Source organism: Blennius ocellaris, assembly GCF_963422515.1.
Source record: "Blennius ocellaris genome assembly, chromosome: 14".
Lineage (NCBI taxonomy): Eukaryota > Metazoa > Chordata > Actinopteri > Blenniiformes > Blenniidae > Blennius > Blennius ocellaris.
The window spans coordinates 13,671,693-13,692,693 of NC_137663.1; the positions used below are offsets into that span (position 1 = coordinate 13,671,693).

The window sequence follows — 21,001 nt, forward strand, 5'->3', positions numbered from 1 at the left end:
TCCTGTGTGGATATGTACGTTGTGTGTCTACGTGTATTATTTTGAGTATTCACTGAATCTGTCTGTGTTTTATGCGTGGAACTTGAGGCCAGAGAGCCAGCAATTAAAAACAGGACCGGGATATCTAAAGGCTTAGAGGCAAAGACACAGCACACATGCTGGCAGTCAATTGGCAAGCCAGGGGAGGTGAAACTGGAGCGAGAGAAAGAAACGGGGAGAAAGAGAGGAGCGCAGATGAGTACAGAGAGGAAAGGAGGAGGAGGGCTGGATTGAGTGCATGTGGGAGAGAAGGGGAAACCAACAGAAAAGAGGGCGGGCTTAGACTCAGGCAGTCACACACACCCTCTACTCAGCCTTCAGTCTGGGCTCGGCATGCAATAGGCAGCATGTGTGAGTATGTGCTGTGTTTTGTGTGTGTGTGTGGAGTGAAGTGCTGCGCTGGAGACGTCTCACTGATGCAAGGATTCCCCTCTTTGGAGAGGACATGTGCTGAGAGTGTTTTAACTACCGCAGGGAATTAACTGTTACACACAGAGGGGATCCCGGGACCTTAAGTCAAGGTAAGGAGATACTTTCTGCTTTGAGGGTTTTCTGGGAGTTTCTCAAATATTACCAAGTTCCTCAAAGGGGAGGAGGTCTGTGATTAAATGATTTGTTAACCTATCAATGACTATGGGAGTTGATGTAACAGTAATGTTGTTACACATGACTTCTTTAAGACAACAACGCTTTTCTCATACAAATGCAAGGTGTATGTTACTGTGTGTGTGTGTGTGTGTGTGTGTGTGTGTGTGTGTGTGTGTGTGTGTGTGTGTGTGTGTGTGTGTGTGTGTGTGTGTGTGTGTGTGTGTGTGTGTGTGTGTGTGTGTGTGTGTGTGTGTGTGTGTGTGTGTGCGTGCATGCGCGTGCGTGCGTGTGTGTGTGTGTGTAACATGGCTGTGTGTTGTAAAATTGCATACTGTCCTATACAATGTGTCTCTGTAAGTAAGTGACTTCTTTCTAGTACAGTATTCCACTGTTTGGCATTTTCTCTGTTCATAGCTCTCTCTCTCTCTCTCTCTCTCTCTCTCTCTCTCTCTCTCTCTCTCTCTCTCTCTCTCTCTCTCTCTCTCTCTCTCTCTCTCTCTCTCTCTCTCTCTCTCTCTCTCTCTCTCTCTCTCTCTCTCTCTCTCTCTCTCTCTCTCTCTCTCTCTCTCTCTCTCTCTTTCACTCTCTATATACTATATAAATAGGAGGGACTTACTCTAGACAGTCCCACAAATTCTTAGTTTCACTGCCCTGGCTATGTGGCCATTGTCTGTGGGGATGAAAAGGGTTTATCAATCATTAATGCTCTCCAGTGGGAGATTGTCTGGTTTCCTACACAAGGTAATTCAGTGATAACAAAATGCCTTTGCAGCTCACTGAACTGACAACACCTTAGAGTTTCCCCGGAACTCAACAAACTGCACAGCTCAAAGGGCAAACAGTGATGTGTGTTGCTGTTCACATTATGTGTCTTGGATTGGTCATTTAAACACAAGTAGTTGAAAGATATGGAATTACTTGAGATGAAATGAGATTAATCTCACTTGCAGATTAAACAAATCAAGCAGCACTTAAAAGTAATTATGGCCTGTCAGAAGCTTGTTAGAGAGCCACTGCTCAGAAATAAAAGAAATATCAAGTTAAAAAGGATTTACAATAAGAACTGGAGGAGGACAAATCACTGACTGGAGCGGATTTGGATCTGACAAAGACATCAGCCCACTTCTTGTGTGTGTGTGTGTGTGTGTGTGTGTGTGTGTGTGTGTGTGTGTGTGTATGTGTGTGTATTTTCTATGGAAATATTAGTACAAGAGATGAGGAATAGCTTAAAAAGAAGAAAAAAAATAAAGGATTGCACAGACAAAAAGGAAACCGGGAGAGCTATTGAGAGTCATGAGGGAACAGCAGTTAAAGGTAAAGTGGTACCTTGGCAGAGAGCAACAGTGGCAGGGGAGAATAAGAAAGTAAGAACAAATGACGACGAAAGACAGTCTGCAAAAGTGCACTTTATCTCCTGCCAAACACTATGAACATATTCACCATCAGTCAGGGTGTGTGTGTGTGTGTGTGTGTGTGTGTGTGTGTGTGTGTGTGTGTGTGTGTGTGTGTGTGTGTGTGTGTGTGTGTGTGTGTGTGTGTGTGTGTGTGTGTGTGTGTGTGTGTGTGTGTGTGTGTGGTGTCAGGTCTCAGCTGTGCAGAGGGTCATCTTCAGGCGGCCAAAAGCCAAAGAGTAATGACAGATCAAAGGGCATAGAGTGTCTGCTCTCCCTTCTCTTCCCAAACCTTATTGCCACTAATATCAGATAATGTTTAAGTTACTCCCTTAAGAAAATCCCAATCCCAACTAACCCTAACCTTTTCTAAAACGTTGTTTTATTCATGCATTGAGAATAACTCAATTGAGAAATTCTTATCACAGTAGTTCAGAGTTTCATCAGCTGAACAAGTAAAACATTTCTATTACAAGCAGTTCAAATCCCAGTGATACTGTAGCCAATATATGCAGGATTTAAAAAAACAAATAACAGTTACACCAATAGTTATATCAATGCTTTGTGTTTTACTTCAGACCTGTAACAGTTTGCAGCTTCTCAGTATTTTACCTTAACTCTAACAGTAAAACCTACTATTAGTATTTGATTGGAAGTGTTAAAATGCTTGATTTGACTTGGAAAGGATGAAAATGATAAACGAGGTCTGTCTCTTTCTTGTCTATGTTGTATTGTTTCCTCTGTGTTATCTGTCTCCCCTCAATTCACTGCTTCACTTGCCGCCATGAGGAAGTTGAGTATTGGCAGGGTGTTTTGAGGAAGCGATCCGTGAAAGGATTTATAGTGGCAGATAAAACCTGGTGTGTGTGTGTGTGTGTGTGTGTGTGTGTGTGTGTGTGTGTGTGTGTGTGTGTGTGTGTGTGTGTGTGTGTGTGTGTGTGTGTGTGTGTGTGTGTGTGTGTGTGTGTGTGTGTGTGTGTGTGTACGTGTACTCTCACACACTTTTTTCCCTTAAAATTGACAAAGGCTTTGCTAAAGCCCGGGGGCAGTAAAAAGGGGGGAACCCCATTTTCTTATACTTTTCTACACACTACACACCACACCTCCAGGTTTGTGTGTGTATGCATGTGTGTTTAAACTACATGGACAAATAGGTCTGTGTGTACATCCACGCCACCGTGTGCTCTGTGTACAGTAAGCTAATATTGTGGGTTAGCGTGAAGGGGGGATGGGGCGCCACTAAGTGAGCCCTGTAGGTGTGTGTGTGTGTTTGTGTGTGTTTCTTGTGTGTGCATGCAGACCCAGATTGATACACAGCTCCCATGCTAAGTCACCTCACCTATAGGGCTGATAAAAGCATTCACTTTTACACACATCCAACCTCAGAAAAACAGCACTACTCAAACACTTGAGGACATTGAACTCAGTTACATTCAACTTCAATCAGTACTATAACTTTAATGAAAATGCCAACTTCTAAATTCATAGGACAGCAAATGAAAGATGAGCCTCTATTGCAGAGGTCTCTCTCATACTGTGACGAGGGCATTACATGTGAAGCACAAACTGAATACACTGGTGGAGAGTCTGCAGAATAATCAGTTCTATTAATCAGTTTGATCTGCCCCGATAAATCTCACAATGCATTGCAGGCATTAAATATGACATTATTCAAATATACATGACGATATTAATCCTATTTTTCTCTTCATCATTTCCTGCAACTACTCTCTCATTATTGTCTATAATAATAGTCTGCTGAACTTGTGACAGAGTGGAGATGTAATCACAAACACAATGTACACTGTTACATGTAATCATGCCAGCATTCAGCAGGCATGATAAAACCATGACACAATCAACATGAAAGGGATGATCTCTCTTCCTTCTCATCTTTGTCCTCTCTCATTTTCTAAATGTTGCCTCTCTAAGGCCTCGTCCCTCTCTCTCGGCGGTCTACTTATTTCTGCTGTTAAGCAAATATGAGGCTTATGCAGCTCCACCAGTGCCCATCTTCCCCACACGCAATCAAGCTGTTTAAATGTTTGTGTTTGACTGTGGGCTCCTTGTGTGTGTCTGTCTTCTGTGTGTGTGTTCCCGTCTCTTGCCCTCCCCGTTCTCTGCCGCAGTCAGTCAGAGCCCAGCAGACGACAAATACTGTTGAAGTCTTTCAGAATTGGCAACTGAAATGTTTTTCCTCGTCTCTGGTTTCACTCAGTGTGTCCAATTAGGATGCTGGTTTGGTCACGTGGTTGCGCGCAAACAATAGCAGAGGGAATCCCTTTGCAGTATAGATCATAGAAAAAAAAAATATGGCTGTGATTTGAAAAAGGGGATCGCGGGCCTTAACCAAAGAATGAAGACAAATCTATGTAACCTTTCAATTACTTGATTAAAATGCTTTGTTATTGGTTCATTTTCAAATAAAATGTGTAGGAAACCACTGGGATGTAATGTTTATATGTGTGGTTGTGTGTGTGTTCTTGCGTGGGCTTTTGAGATGATTGGAAATTTTGCAAGATGAGAGCGGCTGAATGAGTCAGTGTGAACGTTGTGTCAGAGTGACGTCTGTGCTCATGTGCGTCCGTTTGTAATGTCACTGGTCTGGTTGAGCAGGACTCCAGGAGTTGTTGGAGTTTAAAGTGCAAAGCACAAGGTGAAGAACATTGTGCTCATCATCACCAGTCCCCCCCCCCGACGAGAGCAGAAATAAGATGCAAAGGCGTGTGAGAAGCAGAAGGGATGCCTCTAATTTGCGGAGGGGTCCAGACGGGGGGAGGGGTGTCTCAGAGCTGACATGAGCTGGCATGTGCCCTCATTCATTTTCTCCCTTTTGTCTCGTCTCTCTGCTGACGAACTGGGAGATTCTTTCTTCCATCCTGTGCTACCTCCATCTTTATCTCTCGTTCTCCTTTCTCTTCATCCCCAGCTGTCTATCTTTAACTCCATCACATCTCCATCCTTCTTCTCTTGGTCTGACAGCACTACCATCCCTGTCATGTCTTCCCATTATCTCTGATCAGTGTTGCGTTCTAGGCCACACATCAGCTCTGGCTGGCTGCTGATCGTGTGTATGTCTGTGCATTCATGTGAGCGAATGTTTGTATAAATCTGCATTTATTTTATAAGACAACTGGAAATTCATACTTTTTTTTTCTCTGCATAAATGGATGGGAACGAGAAAGAAAGATTCATATTCAAGTTCTTGTACATTCAGTGTTCACAGATGATGGGAGCCGTGCTAATAAGATTTGTATGATTCCCAGAGAAGCATCATTTGAAAAGCACACAGTAGCTGAGTTATGGTGGTGGTGTGGTTTGATGGGTAAAGACAGATACTGTGAGAAAACGTGAAACCCGAACTGAAGATTAAAATACATCAGTGTGTGAAGTGCTGAGTAGGGGTTTAAGGAGGGAATTACAGCAGAAGCGAAGAAAGTGTCTTCAAAGATTGTGTTTATGCTTTGTTTGCACTGGGGAGATTTCATCTTCTCAGGATCTCCTTTTTTAATCTCTGCCTGGATGCCTTCTCGCTTCCTCCTTTCTGTGTGTGCTGTGAGTGTGTTCTCTGCCTACCTTTACACACATCTGTGCAACCAAAGTGGAAAACACAACCCTATTTAGCCATTGTCTCCACATCGCCTCCTTCAACCCCCACATCGCTGCAGAACGAGATGCCCAACTGGCTGGCGACTCGGTGCTCATCACATAGTCACACTTCACGTCCCTGCTTGTTGACCTGGAAGTGATGCAGTGAAATATTACAAGGCAGCCTCAAAAGCCTGTGTGTGCATCTGTAAGTGAGTGCACATGTCTGTGAATGTCTGTGTGTGGTGGAGTGACAAAGGCAAGAATAGAGGCTTATGGATAAAGCTGCATGGGTTTTTTTTTTTTTGGTTCTTTGGATTCAGTTTCTTTACGGATAAAAACAGTGTTGAGTGGTGTATAAGGTTTCTATTTGACTGTGTGTTTTTGTTATTGTCCTGTGGTGCATTAGCTTTTAGGAACATGAATGTGCGTGCGTGTATGTGTGGTCAGGTTGTCTTTGTCGTCTCCCCTCAGGCCTGCACTCAGATGTCAGCGAGTCGTGTGGAGCTTATACAGGTCACTAATGCACCGAGAGGGGAGGCTCTATTCACTGTAGCCACTCAGAGCCCAAACAATAACCCCCAGCTCGAGTCCACGCAAGAGATCAACTCTCAGGAAATGGACCCATTGACCTAAATCCAACCTTGTCCTCTGAAGGGACGCCACATTACTGACACGCTGTTGACATCCTTGTCTCAGTGACAGTGTTGTGCTGCATTTGTCACGAGACATCTCATAATGACCTGAAGGCTGCTAATATAATGGCCTTTCTCTATGAAGCGGGTTGCTGCTTCACCAATCTTTATTGTGTTTGTAGTGACACAAAACGGAAGAAACAAAAACAAAAAGTCTTGTTTTCTTTCAGAAACTATCTGATGCTCAACAGCCTGTGGTGTGCTTTTTTTGACTCCCTCCTGAAATAACAGTTTAATAGTTTGTCTTGTAACATTTCCTCAATGTTTAGTTGAAACAAAAATAGATTTTGTGTTTGGTTAAATTTTTTTCTTTTTTATCATCGAAAAGAGTGATGATGCATTATCCCTCTCCTTATAATTTACGTTCATCTGGACCCAAGCTTAACCTTTCTGTGCTTTGGAAACTTATTGTGTGTTTAGGTTTCTGAAATAGCTGTATGTTGTTGAGATTTGCAGAAAGTTGATAAACGTTTCTGGTATAGCTCCTTTCTCATTCTCTGAATTTGTCACACCTAACTGTATGCAAGGTGCATTGATGTTGTTGTGCTCAATCTTCAAAGAAAAAAAGAGACAGGACTGGTTTTGGCTTTTAAAACAGCAGATGGAGAAGTCTGAACATGTGAGACTACAGAACAAGATGCAGTTTGTTGCATTATGCCAGGCTTTCTTTGGCTTAATGGTTAATTTGTTTCACATGTAAAGCTTCTTTAACTGTGGGTTGCCACCTTTAATGTTTTCCCCACTCGGAGACTATAGTTCATTTCGGTTTGTCTCATACAAATCCATTTCTCATCTTAATCTCCTTCAGTTTTGTTGAATGCATTTGTGTACCCCAGAACTCCATTAGTGATGTCCTCTGTTGGCCCGAGAGCTCAGACGGAGCACGGATAGCTGATGTTTGTCTGTCACATTCTTGTCGAACATTTCTTACCCCCTCGGCTGACTGCAGCACATTGTCTCCTGTGTCTCCTTGAAGGGGGCACTTTGTCTGCCGGCACCACTGTTGACTCAGGTGCAGGGATGCACTAAGATAACTTCCCCTTCCACATCCTGTTCTTCTCCTCCCCCAACACCCCATCCAGACGAGGCTGTCCATTCTGCTGGTGCTAACATCTTTCCTAATCTACCTGCACCTCGTCTCTCAGGTTTACCCTGCGATGGTTTGTTTTGTTACGGTGTGTCTGCACTCTTAATCCTAGATTTCTCTCTCTCTCTCTCTCTCTCTCTCTCTCTCTCTCTCTCTCTCTCTCTCTCTCTCTCTCTCTCTCTCTCTCTCTCTCTCTCTCTCTCTCACTCTCTCTCTCTGTGTCCCCACTGTTTCTACTCCTTGACTGAACCATTTATCTTAACTGGTGTTAAAGGGCTGTTACATTAATGGACTTGCATTCCCATCACATTCTAGGGTGTGTTGTGCTCTTTTCTTGGATGGTGTGTTGTGCGCTTATTTTAACTTTAATCGGTTTCATTCAATCAATGCTCTTTTTTCTTTTAAACCAGTTCTCATCAGCCAATATTAATGGAATAGTATTTGTAGTGGCAATTGAACTTGCAACAAAACCAAAAAAATTGTTTTGAACAACTTGTCTGGGGAAGTAGATGACTCTTGATCATCTTTTAATAAAGATAAATCCAAGTTTTTTTGTTTGTTTGGTTGACCTGTCCAAAAATCATGTCCTTCATTCAAGGTCTGCATTTTCCTGTCTGTTCAATTTTGTTGTTACCAATAATGCAACAAAGGACATTGTACTCTCTTCTGCACCCAAATCCCTTGAGATCTGAAATCCTAACTGCCATTTTGCTTTGGTGCTAATGCTACGTCACGGGCAATAAAATAAACCTCTGTGTTGAAAAATAGTTTCTCTTATTAAAGTTCACAAATTAGAACCTTTATGAAGATTCTTGGTTAGTTGGTGTCTTTGTCATTTCATATTTCATAAGGAATGGTCATAAGCAGGCAGGATTGAACTCTTTGTAGGGCTGATTGTCAATAATTATGATAATAATATTTTCGGTGCCAATTTTCGTTACTGAAATGAAGAGTATGGGAAACACAACCGGGTTTTCTTCAAAAGCGCCCCTTTCTTTCCCATAGACATCCTTTTCACAGCTAAAGCCACACTAACTCGGACAACAACGTCTTGGACGACTCCCCCCGGACTGTCTTCCAGTCATATCGTTACTGACAACAGATCGGCTCTGTTCACATGTGGCCTACTTTGAACTGACACAACATCTATCTCTATCATCCCCTCAGGACCTATCAGCACCACTCCACCTCTTTACCTCTTGTGTCTCCTTCCACCTCAGCACACATCATTCATCTGTCTACCTGTGGTCCAACACTCGATTCCACCAGCCCCCCCCCCAACATTAATAGCCTCTCATCCCACTTTCAACACCATCATCTTTTTTGTGCCGACTCCCTCACCATGCTCATGCCCAGCCCCCTGTCTCAACCTCCTACCTCTATCAGTCTACCTTTGCCTAAAACCCTCTCATCCTCCCCCTCTCTCTCGCCCACTCAGCCACCCTGTTATTTCACCGTCCTTTCAGCCTGCACACAGCGGAATAGAGGTATTAGCTGCCAATTTGGCCAGATTCAAACCTGTCTGTGTTTGTCTGTAGGTGTGTGTATCTGTGTTTTGGTCTGTCTTTGTGCTGATGCTGGGGTTTAACTGATCTGGATGTCTGGATACTGTATTTAATGGGGAAATTACATGTTGCAATACTTAGTTATTATTAGAACGATGAAAGGAAACTCTGAAACTACTATTCAGTTGTAGAACTACTTTTCACACTAAATGATTAAATTAGTTTTATTCTTCAGGCTGAGATAGTGAGAACACGCCTGTATAGTTTCTGTTAAAGCACTCAAACATATAATCCTTGACGGCCCTCTACATAATGGTCCATTTATTACCTCAATCAGTTGTAAAGCGTTAAATGTTTGCTCAATAAGCAGGACGGAGAAAGATGACACCTCTGCTGCCCTCAAACTATTTTAATGATCAATATTAGTGACACTTAATGAGCTTGCTGAAATATCACTGATTTTAACCACGATTTCTTTGTTAATACAATTTCTTTTTTTGATAAAAAATTGTAATTATTGTACTCATGCTGCCAATGTGACAGAAGTTACAGAAGCACATCTCATCATCTCAAGTCATCACCTGTTTGACCTTCTGTCCATATACTCAAATGCCCTTGAGCAAGAAACTGAGCTCTGAACTGCTCTGAATGGATTGTTTGATGATTGTCTGATGATTGTGTTTTAGTGGAGCTGATGCAGAATCTGTAAAAGAACCATTTTTTTTTTTATAAGTGAATGATGGTTTTATACTGAACTTGTATTCTATGAGTGTTGATTATGTAGTTATGGTGAGCGCCTACAATTTTGTTGTATCCAGTGGCAATGATGCCAATATGTTGCTGTTGTCTGTGGTTTTTGTGCTTGTCAGATTTTTAGAGAGGCTGAATGAGCTTTGTCTACTGAATGAGTTGCTTATATGTATTGTTTGTCAAGGAGTTAAAAGTGACTGGGCCTTTATTGTAGTGATCTAGAGAGGCACGTGTCAGACGGCTTGAGTTTCTTTTTCCATTTCATGAAATTCATATGCTGCCATGTGTCCGCACTTTCTTCTCTTCTTTTTTTAATGTCTTCTTTCCTATTATTTCTTCACTCCTTCAGGCTATCTTCTGCCCTGCAGGTTTTCTGCATTTAGCGGCCAAATATGGCTCTTTGTCTTCTATTGGATAATTAAACAATAGTCCTTTTGGTGGCTCTCACATTTCTGGAATGGCAAATCTCTACATGAATATTCACTTGATTGGTTTTGATGACTGGGAGGCGATTGTCTGCGCAATCAAAGTTTCACCAGGAAGAACAAGCGAGTGTTGATTGTGGATTGGGAAAAAGAAGGGAGGTGATATATTAATATTTAATAAGCAGCAAACGGTAGTTTTCTTTGGCCATTCAACCTGCGGCACCTTATGGTCGTATTCTTTAGCTAAGAGGATTTCAAGTGGCACATTAACCTGCAACACAAGTACAGGAAGGATTTAATTAACTCTGACATGCCTTGATCTTGACCTTGGGGGAGCAATGTGCTGTGATCACCTGGTGTAAAAGCCCCACATTTGAAACATACATATCATAAGGAGTGGTTTGAATTATAGGGTTTCCTGTCTTAGAGTTCATTACAGGGACTCCTGATCATTGAGGTTGCACTTCAGCTCCGCAGCAGTGACGGCCAAGTGGAGCGATATAAGCTACACACATTCATTGACTCTCTTGGGCTTCTCACTCAATGGAGGACTTGTGGTTTCTTTAAATTATGGTAATCCCTGCCCGCACCACGCTGCAGAGACAGTCAGCTGAAATCTGAGTTAAGGAGCGTACAGCGTAAGCTCCTGGAAAGACGGAGAAGCATATTAAATGCGGTTTGTGACACTTGAGGAGCCAAGTGGAGTGAATTGGCTCATAGTAAATTCTGCTGGCCTTCTTCTTTTTTCTGCACTTGATCCTCAGTTGTCACACTGACCCAAAATCTAAACTCTTGCAGATCTTATGCAGCAATACATTATATCTTCACCCCTGCTTTTTAAGCTGGTTGCTATGTTTTTTTTTTATTGAATGTATTAGTCTTTCTTCTCTCTTATCAAAATCCTATGAATGAACACTCTGTTACTTTTTGAGTTAGTAATGTGGTAGAAGAAAAAAAACCATGTATAAAAAAAGAATTGATAAAATCTTTGGCGTGTGCATGCGTGTGTGTGTGTATGTGTGTATGTGTTTTAGCTCAGTGTGGGGGGAGGTGGCGCATGTCTTGTCAGATCCCGAAAGGATGAATAAGAAGCTAATCTCCCTCTTCCAGGGAATTCTGCTGGTGATGTCTCAGACTGTACTGTCTCAGTGGGACTGTGGGAGTGCGGCAGAGTGTGTGCTCCAAGTCTTGTCTCCACGTTAGATAGATGCAGTCCATCCCAGTGGTGAACAATGTACGCATGCGCACATGCAAACAAAGGTGTGCACTTTATTTTTTTTGTGTCCGTGGTCTTCACATACATGCAGTCAGTCCATAATCTTGATCATGACACTCCTTTCACCAGTACACACACATATTATTCGGTGTATATTATCTGTAAAAGCAGATTTTCTTCACGTAAACAAAAATGGTAAAGAGTCAATATATGCATGCTTGCAGGTACGTTTGTGTCCTTCTCGAGACACTCACATAAAACATCTTGCCTCACTCCCATGGTGGCCTATTGTGACTTGTCTCATAATAAAGGTTCCAGCATCCACAAATTCTTGTGTTTAACCCCCAGACGGTGGGTAAGCCTAAAAGTGACTTCACTCTCTGCGTTTCAGGAGGAGGGATGCTGAGATATTTAAGGAATGCTCAAGGTGCGGGAAAAGGCCTAAAGGAAGGGAGACTCCTGCTACTGCGTCATTGTGTTTTGAACCTAGATGGGGGGTAGTCGCACTTTGAGGGGGCAGACAAAGGTCAGAAAGGCCATTTAAGGTGGAAGCGTCTCTGATTACAAAGGTATCCAGACTCACTGCTGCTCTACAGACTCCACTCTCAAGGCGAGCATTTTTTTCTTTGATTGTTCTTTGTGAGAAAATCTGAGAAGTAAAGATATAATTAGGCTTTTTTTGTCATTTAAATTGAAAATCACAACACCATTTCATTGGGAATCTCATCAAAAGCTGTGAGAGTAGTACATTCGCTGAGCACTAATTACAAAAGTGTGAAAGTTATCCAAGTAAATAAAATTGTGGTGAAAAGTATTGACAACCTATTTAATCAACAAGATTAATCTTAGAATCCATAAAGATTTTACTGCTGTGTAGTCATCAATAACTACAATTACAACTGTTAATAGCTACACATAATTTAAGTCATAGTAGTACAATATAAATATGTGTGGCATCCTCTTATACATATCGCAATCAATGCTTCACATGCAATTTGCTATTTGACAAGGCAACAGTCGCGAAATAAAATTACACAAAAAGTGAACATCATTTTCAGAAAACAGTGTTCAAAATTACAGTCCAACTTCTGGACCTGCAAAACCTGTCTATTAGGAGTACTCAGTGATTTCATAATCTGAAGTCAGTGTGTCATTTAACAATCTCTCGTAAGGTTGTCTAGACAATAACAGCAATGAGATTTTTGTTTTTTTGTCTTCTCTCACGATGCTGCATCGTACAGTTGTGCACATCCCCGTGGCGCTGTGGTTTGAGAGCCGAGCCGTGTGTCACTTAGGGTGGAGCTGGGAGACAGGTGCAGAGATGAAAAGACTGGCAGGGGAAGCAGGGTGTGCCTGCGACGTTGCTGTTCTGACAGGCCTTTGGTATTTTTCCAGAGTGTGAGTGCCTGCGTGTGAGTCTGAAAAAAAATCCCGCTTGCATTTCCCTGGGGACCGTGCAGGTGTGTGTGTGTGTGAGACTAGATGCGCGTCTGCTTTTTATGTGACTGTGTGCTTCAGGTTGAGCCGCAGGACTTGTGCGTCTGTGTTCATGTCCGAGGTGAAAGGCGCGAGAGCCTATGGGTGTTGAGCGGCCTCCTAATGTAACTGTCGTGAAGTGGCAATGTGAGTTTGACAGCTCCAGCGCAAAGTTGTTTCTGACAGTGTAAGTGAACAGTACAACCAGTCTCAAGCACAATGCTTCGTCCCATCTTTGTCTCGCGCTGATCTCATGATTTTGACTCGGTTAGACAAGCACTCTGCGTGCAGACAGCATGTTCATAACAGATTTAGTAAATAAAAATAAAATGTGGAGTGAAAAATGAAGCTAAACAGCCCTGTTAAAAGTTTCATATAACCAGCATGTATTTTATTGCCTTCAACACTCTTCTTTGTCTCCTCTCCTTGCTTGTGTGTGTGCGCTCTTCTGTTGAGTGGGCATGTCTGCATGGCAATGATGCCCCGGCTGCTGTTGCGCAGGCCATTGTGTTAATATACTCCCTCAATGTGTTAATACACTGCGAGAATGAGAGCGAGGACGAGGGGCTGGGAGAAAGAGAGCGAATAATTATGTTTCCCCTTTTGTCTCGGCTCCCTCAATTAAGCCTGAAGAGAGGCAGACGGAGCACATGTCTACTTATCCACTTAAAGCTCTGCAACAATAGGACCTCCCAATTTCTCCCTCTTTATCTCCCCCTCTCCCATATTCTCTGTTTCTTCACCCGCCATGTTTCCTGACTTTTCTCCATCAAACTTCTACTTATAGCACAGAACCCCAATATTTTTGTCTCCCTTTCTTTCCGTCTGTGCTGACCTCTGAACTCGCTTCCTCATGTGCTTCGCCTCCAGCTTTGCCTCACCTCTTAACTCTATGTGGGTTTAACAGAGAGCTCTCCCTCCTCTCCTTGTTACTCCCTCTCCCGTGCCTTGCTACGGGGCACATGCACAGGAACGAACGTAGAGACTAAACATTTTAGACTGTACCCTGCCCGAGGAAGGGCTTCGGTTTGATTTCCCCTGTGTTGTGTTGAACAGGATTGTTTTGTTCGTTTGACCTGTGTGTGTGTGCGCGTGTGTGTGTGTGTGTGTGTGTGTGTGTGTGTGTGTGTGTGTGTGTGTGTGTGTGTGTGTGTGTGTGTGTGTGTGCGTGCGTGCGCGTGTGTTTCCCCTCCCCCTACATTAAATTCACGCATCAGGATGAACAATATGTTGCTGGCTACAGTAACGTACAGTCATATTAAGTCGTAAAACCCACAATTGTTGTCCATGTCTTCAAATGAGCAGGTTAATGATATCACATATGCACTACTAATGCACTAAATCTATGAATCATGCTGGTGATGAACTCCAATATTTACCCACATTGTCGACGATTGACGAGCTCTGAAATACATATTCAGCGCCTGTCGAACAATGTGAGTGCATCCTGTGTTTGTGTTTGTTTTTGGGGGTGGGTGGACAACATGTGCGCCTTGTAGGGACAGAAGGAATGGAGGAGAGATGAGAAATATAGGGCTGGGTGAGCTGTGGTAGGAAAAGAGGAGGAGTATCAGGGTTGGGTTCAGCTTATATAACTCACTCCCAGAGCTGGGCCAAATGTGCTGCAGTATACATGAACACAAACAGTGCAGATCTGACCAGTAGAACAAAACTGATTATCAAAATCTCTCATTTCTTTTATTGCCTTCTGCAGTTTTCCTTTTACGTACTCTGGCTTTTACCCAGAACTGCAGAGTGGTTGCTTTATTGTGTTTCTTCCCGAGTGAATAAACAAACCATCAGTGTTATCTGTTTATGCTCTAAGACTCAATAACACAGATAAGAAAAAGAGCGGGTGCTTTTGAAGTTCGGTAAAAAAGTCACATGTTGCTTATAGAAGCACTTTAGCTCAAAGGGAACAAACTGTTGCTTCTTTATTGTCAGAAAAAGGAAATGTCTGCCTAAAATGACTCACCAGATGTGAAGATTAAATTGCCCCAGCCCTGATGGCCATCTGCTTCCCAAGTGATGAATGGTGTCTTTTTCTATTCCTCTTTCTTTTTCCACGATAATACGATAGCACCACTCACAGAAGTCCCCTGCTTACTGGCTCACCAGTTCATGAATAAATCTAAAAAAAAAAGTTGTTTTGCAACCTGGAGGGCAGCAGGTAGTCGTACAATAAGGATTCTGAGTTTCTACATGCAGCACCTTATCAGGATCATCAATAATGTGCTCATTATTTAGAGCCACATTTTCATGTGGCTGCAAACTGAAAACATCTGAGATGGTACACACAGGCAAGCATGAGTACATACTATACATCGCACATTATGGAAATCTTGGTCTACCCTAAGCAGCTCAGGGCTAGTATTAGAGAAAATTAGGTTGTGTTGGCGAGGATCGTTTAACCGAGCCTTAAGCAGAAAATCATACTCTGTTCCTGTCTTTCATCTTCTGTCATTTTATCAACGGTGCCTGTGCATGAGCCTCTCTTTGTCTACAGGGAAGAAAGGGATTCCTTCCCAAAATGTTTTGTGCACATGCCTGAGCATGTCTGCAAGGTTTTGGGTGGGCAATGAGTTTTGGGGTTACGTTAAAAGAGATTACGTTTTCATGCAGGCTTTGTTGTTTTGTTTTATTGTTGATGATGTATGTGTGCATTTGATGGATATGAAAGATTTCTGCTGTGTTCTTTAAACCACACTACTCTCGTATAAGCAGTGTCCCTTTGTTCCTTTATTTCTCCCTTCGTAGCCTTTCTTTCAACCCTACCTCACCTGCTTCATTTGACATATCTGGCAGGTGCTCCTGTCGTGGTTTCAGAAGCACCTTCCCCTTCCTGTCGTCTCTCTTCTCCCTCTGCGCCGTTTGACACGTTGGGTTACTTTGAAGTTGGGAGAGCTCTGCTGAAAAACTTCTCTCTCTCTCTCTCCTTGTTTCTCTCAGGGCACACTGAGACCACCCTTTGAGGATGTGCGTAGAATGATGCTAACGGCGAAAGATGACACCACATTGATGTGGGGAAGCTGGTGATGCGGCAGCACAATTATAGGTAACCACAGATTTTTGTGCCTCAACTCTTCAAATATAATTTGATTACACAATGAAATCTATCTGGATCATGCATATGTTTGCTAAGATTTGATATTAAAGCTGCAGTTGGCATAATAGATGGAGAAAATGTTTTAAACCGATATTCCGTCACTCTTTTTCTGCAGCATTGCCCACACAGACAGATGGAGTGGGTTTGATGATGTGTGATTCACAGAAGACAAACTGATCTGACATCAGTTGACTCATCAGTTTCAAGTGCTTGTGTAACACGAGCTACATGAGGTTAAAGAGGCTGTTAAGATGCATAAGTTCAACAGAGTACAGCTCAGGATGATATCTTTGATCATTTTTGCCTCCTTTGCGATTATGGCCGATGAATAATTTTATTACTGCACACGTTGAAAAGTGCTGCAGTGTGAACTGCCCACCTAAGCACATTGCTATTCATTATTCTGGGATAAAATATTGAACTAAATACTTAGTTATTTACATTTGAAACAAGAATGTCGGTGTTTTACAAGTTCTAAACCACTATTGGTTATTAGCAGGCCTTTGATGGTTACTCCAGAGTGAATGGACACCCACCTATGTTTTATTTCCTATCTAAATATTTACAACAGATTTGATAACAATGCAGAAAGGTCTTTCAATATTATACTTCCAAACTTCTTGGAGGATGTGGCCAGACATTCTGATCCCTCGTTAAGCATGGATACTTTCTGCCTCCGTCAGTTGACAGCACACTGCTATTATAATTGTTTTTTTCCCCCAATTTCACTGAAACGTCAGTACTTTTAGTCACATTTAATGTTTTCTGTTTTTCTCAATTAATTTGTATGACCTCCCTGCAGCCACTGGTGCACATTGAAAGAAAATTACTATTCTGAATAAAAACACATTTAACAGCTGGAAAACACATGTTCTTGACAACAAGCGCGGCCATTAATAGATTTTATATTATAATAATATTATAATATCGCGAATATGAGGGATCTGTCATACTATCTCTCGATTAAACAGGTGGTAACTGTGAAGCTCAGAGCGCTAATGCGTTTCGGTGTGTCCAGGTCTGTTTTTGCCATCTTACCAGGTGGTTCAAAAGGGATTTACTTATTCTTTTTATCATTCATATGTGTCTCTTGGGTGCAGCAGTGGTAGGTAGGAAGATGTCTTAATCAAGCAGCAGTAAAGAAGACAGTCTTAATTTCAACTGTGGTCTGATCCTGAGCCGTCCTGTCCTCGTGTCAAGGATTGTAACAAGCACATCTGTCCTTCCTCGGAGTCATTCACAAATATCCTGCTGATTGAATCAAAGCAGAAAAAAACAACAAATTACAAAAAGCCCAAAGTGGCATTCTCTCCTGTTATTTGTTTGCTAAACCCTTGTGATTAACAGGCAGAGTATTTTCAGGTAGTCAGGCTCTTGTCTATATGTGTTTCCATCTATGGGTGCCCAGATATGTGCAATGTACTTTTCTATTTTTGCATTGTGGGTGCCAGACAGGAAAATTATAAACTGCACCAGCTTGATGCTTGCCAAGATACTTTTGCTGGCCTTGATGCCAAATATAATCTGGGACCCTCTGTGTGGTGCTGGTAATCGTAAAGTACACATGTACGAGACTCACTCTTGTTTAGTATCAGCCTCAACCTGAGGTTGTCAGTGTCCCTATCAATACATATAAGTACAGGTTTAACTTTAAGTGTGAGCTCAGGTGATCATTGTTACTTTGTCAATATGGCATAGTTTCGTAAAGCTTTCTAATACTCTCCAAGTACATTGCGAAATTCAATGATAAAGGAAATATTGTCTCACTAAGAATCTTTTCTCGCTTCACAGTTGAATCATGGGAAACGTGGAGAGTCAGAATGGAGACAGTGGTTTCTATGGAGATGTGACGGGACATCTGTCCCGTAAACACACGTCCCGCTCACTCCGCGTCTCCAGTAAGCAGCCAGTCACACGCCGCTCAAGGCACTCTTCCTCAGTCAAACAGGAACACAGAAATTCAGAAGCTTCCACTCGCTCGTCCAGCACCCCGAGCATCCCACAATCCTTAGCGGAGAGCGGACTGGAGCTTTTCACTGAGACAGATGAGTTTGGAGAATTCGGCATCAACCCACACTGGACACAACGTGTTGCAATGACAATGAGGCCGGAGTCTTATCAGCACGACGATGACCCCTTGGCCACGCCCACCCCGGAAACTTCAGAGGCTGACACCATCGCTCAGGATGGAGGAGAGGACTCAATGGGAGAGGGCGAGGGTGACGTTATGGGAGAGGAAAGGTACCTCCAGCGAATGACTGACGGCTCCAGAGAGGGAGGGAGTTTTAAAAAGAAGAGATCAAAATCGGCTGATATGTGGAGGGAAGACAGCCTAGAGTTTTCTCTGTCAGACGTGAGCCAAGACCATCTCACGTCCACAGAGGAGATGGTTGATGGAGGAGAGGAAGAGGAGGAGGAAGAGGAGCATTTCACATGCCCCAGAGCCAGCACAGGTGAGGATGGTAAACATACATAGTGACAGATGGATGATGGATGATGGCTGGATGGATGGACAGATCATCCTGCCTGAAGCTTTTCAGGAAAGTTGCAAGAAAGGGATTGACTCTGTGTCCTTGTGCACATATTCAAGGGCGTTGATTTGACTCACTGTTTTGGTGATGGGGGGGGGGGAGGCAGGTGGGGGGAAAAAATCGCAGGCACTCATTGAGTACCGGGAGAATTATTTGAGAAAATCTGCTGATTGAAGGTTGGCTGCCATCCGTCGGCTGCAGCAGTTCACTTGATCACAGGGTTGTTAGCTTAACTGCAGCCGCAGGGGTTCAGCGTGACAGCAGGTGGTAGCTGGGAACAGCTCAAAGAGCTGCCATAAGTGGCTGGCTAGCTCAGAGGAATGCATGAGAATGTTGCACACAAACACCGATTCACAATCAGTCTCACTGATTTGAAGGACGCAGTTGCACATGGAGAAGGTTGAATGGAGCAAAATCATATAAAACTAACTGGCAATAATTCACTCAACCTCACCTTGGTCACACTTGCACACATGCAAAAAACACACACACACACACACACACACACACACACACACACACACACACACACACACACACACACACACACACACACACACACACACACACACACACACACACACACACACACACACACACACACACACACACACACACACACACACACACACACACACACACACGTGCAATAACCACCTGTGTACGTTTCAGGCTCAGCTGAAAGGGCATCATCTCTGGACCATCTGTGCAGCCAGCAGAGTCCCGGCCTCAGGGGGCAGAGGAGTCGCTACGCTAAAAATCGCAGAGAAACTGAGTGCGATGGAGATGCAGAAGGGGAGGAGGGGTTGATGTCTCCTACCGAAGAGGATAGCAGTGGGTACGGAGCATTCACGCTCCCCTGCAGACGCTCACACTGCCTCTCGGAGGGCCTGGCGGGACTCGGCATCCCGGCTCCACCGTGCCCTGCCTTCCAGGGACGACGTGCACAGACTACTCAGGTTTGATCAGCTTTCGTAAGCTTGTGAATAAGTAAAAAAACAAAAACAGAACAAAACCGTGGACCGGACGAAAATATCCTTCCTTTCTATGATCTTCTCGAAAAACAGACAGCCAAACTTAGAATGATGAATGACTTTGTTTACCAGTCACTGTCCAGGAAGTTCAAAGGGGGTCACAGGCATGACAGAGGGCACCAGTTACTACAGAAATTACCATGTTGTTTACAGCTACAGACACTTCCTGTGTGTGTTCATGCTGCGCAGATGTGTAGATGGAGGTTACATATAACAAAGATATTTTTCTAAACTTCGGTTTAGTATATTTTTAGTATATGTTTTTTCTTCTTCTACCACATTACACTAACTCAAAAAGTAAAGGAGAGTTCATTCACTCCACCATAGCACTTTGATAAGATATTGGATGAATAAGTGATTTTACTTGTATTGATACTGTGTATCATAATTGCCATGATTTAAATACTGGCAGTTAGTATTTATATACTGAGCTAGACATTTCTTTAAGTATGAACCCAGAAAAAATATGCACCTTTTTTGGATAACGCATTACCAAGAGGGTTTATTATAAATTCATCAAGCTGGGAGGGTGGGGTGGTGGGGGCTGGTGGATATAAATAGACCAAAAACACAGCAAAACAAAGACAAAAAGAGCTGAGCGAGTCTCAGTTTAGTGAGAAAGAACCTCTGGCTCAAAGAAAGAAGCTTTCTTTCATGAGAAATGCATGGAAATAGTGCACAGATGTTGCAATGCACTAAGGCACATAGCAACATGTATACACACAGAAATGTGAACCCAGAAAGCTCTTGTGTCACTCGAGCAGTCAGGCTGATTTGAGAGACATTCTTGTATTTTGGAGACAGATTAGTTATTCAGGTCAGCCAGATTGTTACTTGTTTCTGCCTGTTACCCAAGCATATCAGTTCAATATCTGTGCAAACTTTAAAATGTATACATCATTTTTCATCATTCTGTTTTTCTGCACAACAGGACATCTCTGGTGTTTTGTGTGAGGGCAGTGAGTACGGTGACAGCGGGATCGATGGCGTCACTGCGGAGATTGACGGCGATGGTGAATTGGTGTCCCGACGGTGTAAGGCCATGTCGGCCTCTTTCTCCGTGTACTCAGCCACCGAGAGCAGTGTCTTCAATGGGAGCGACAGTGGGAGCAGCAGCACAGGAGGTGGAGACGGACGAGGTGGCGACGGATGCAGGGGAGGAGTGTATGAAAATTTCCGTAAGGAACTGGACAATCAAGCCTGGGTATGTCTCTTTTGTCAGTTTCGGTACACATTGTGCTGAATGACAGACCTGTATAATGGAGTCAACGTGATTCTAATTCCACCATCGTTTCCCATCAGACAAATCAGAGGCGTGACTGCACGGAGGAGGCTTGTTCTGCTGTGAGCGATGAGCAGAGCAGTGGCACGCTCAGCAGTGCGTATCCCTCCGACACTGTGATTGGCTGTGCACAAGGTACAGTCAGGAAAGCCGGGGCTTTGTCGGTGAAGAACTTCCTGGTCCATAAAAAGAACAAGAAAGTGGAACCTGCAACAAAGCGCAAGTGGAAACGTTACTGGGTTTCATTGAAAGGTATTGCTTAAACTCATACTTTTTCATTAGCATTTG

At 43.1% G+C, this 21,001-nt stretch overlaps 1 protein-coding gene across 1 annotated transcript in view; it reads left to right on the forward strand.

Moving 5' to 3' along the window:
- Positions 1-405: 405 nt before the first annotated feature.
- Positions 406-21,001, forward strand: part of tiam1a (TIAM Rac1 associated GEF 1a) — a 51,934-nt gene continuing 31,338 nt past the window's right edge. Inside the window, exons 1-6 of the mRNA XM_080509259.1 lie at positions 406-560; positions 15,710-15,815; positions 17,658-18,319; positions 19,070-19,356; positions 20,363-20,635; positions 20,734-20,965. Coding sequence (XP_080365385.1) covers positions 17,665-18,319; positions 19,070-19,356; positions 20,363-20,635; positions 20,734-20,965 — 1,447 coding nt within the window. The 5' untranslated portion in view covers positions 406-560; positions 15,710-15,815; positions 17,658-17,664. The remainder of the gene's footprint in view (positions 561-15,709; positions 15,816-17,657; positions 18,320-19,069; positions 19,357-20,362; positions 20,636-20,733; positions 20,966-21,001) is intronic.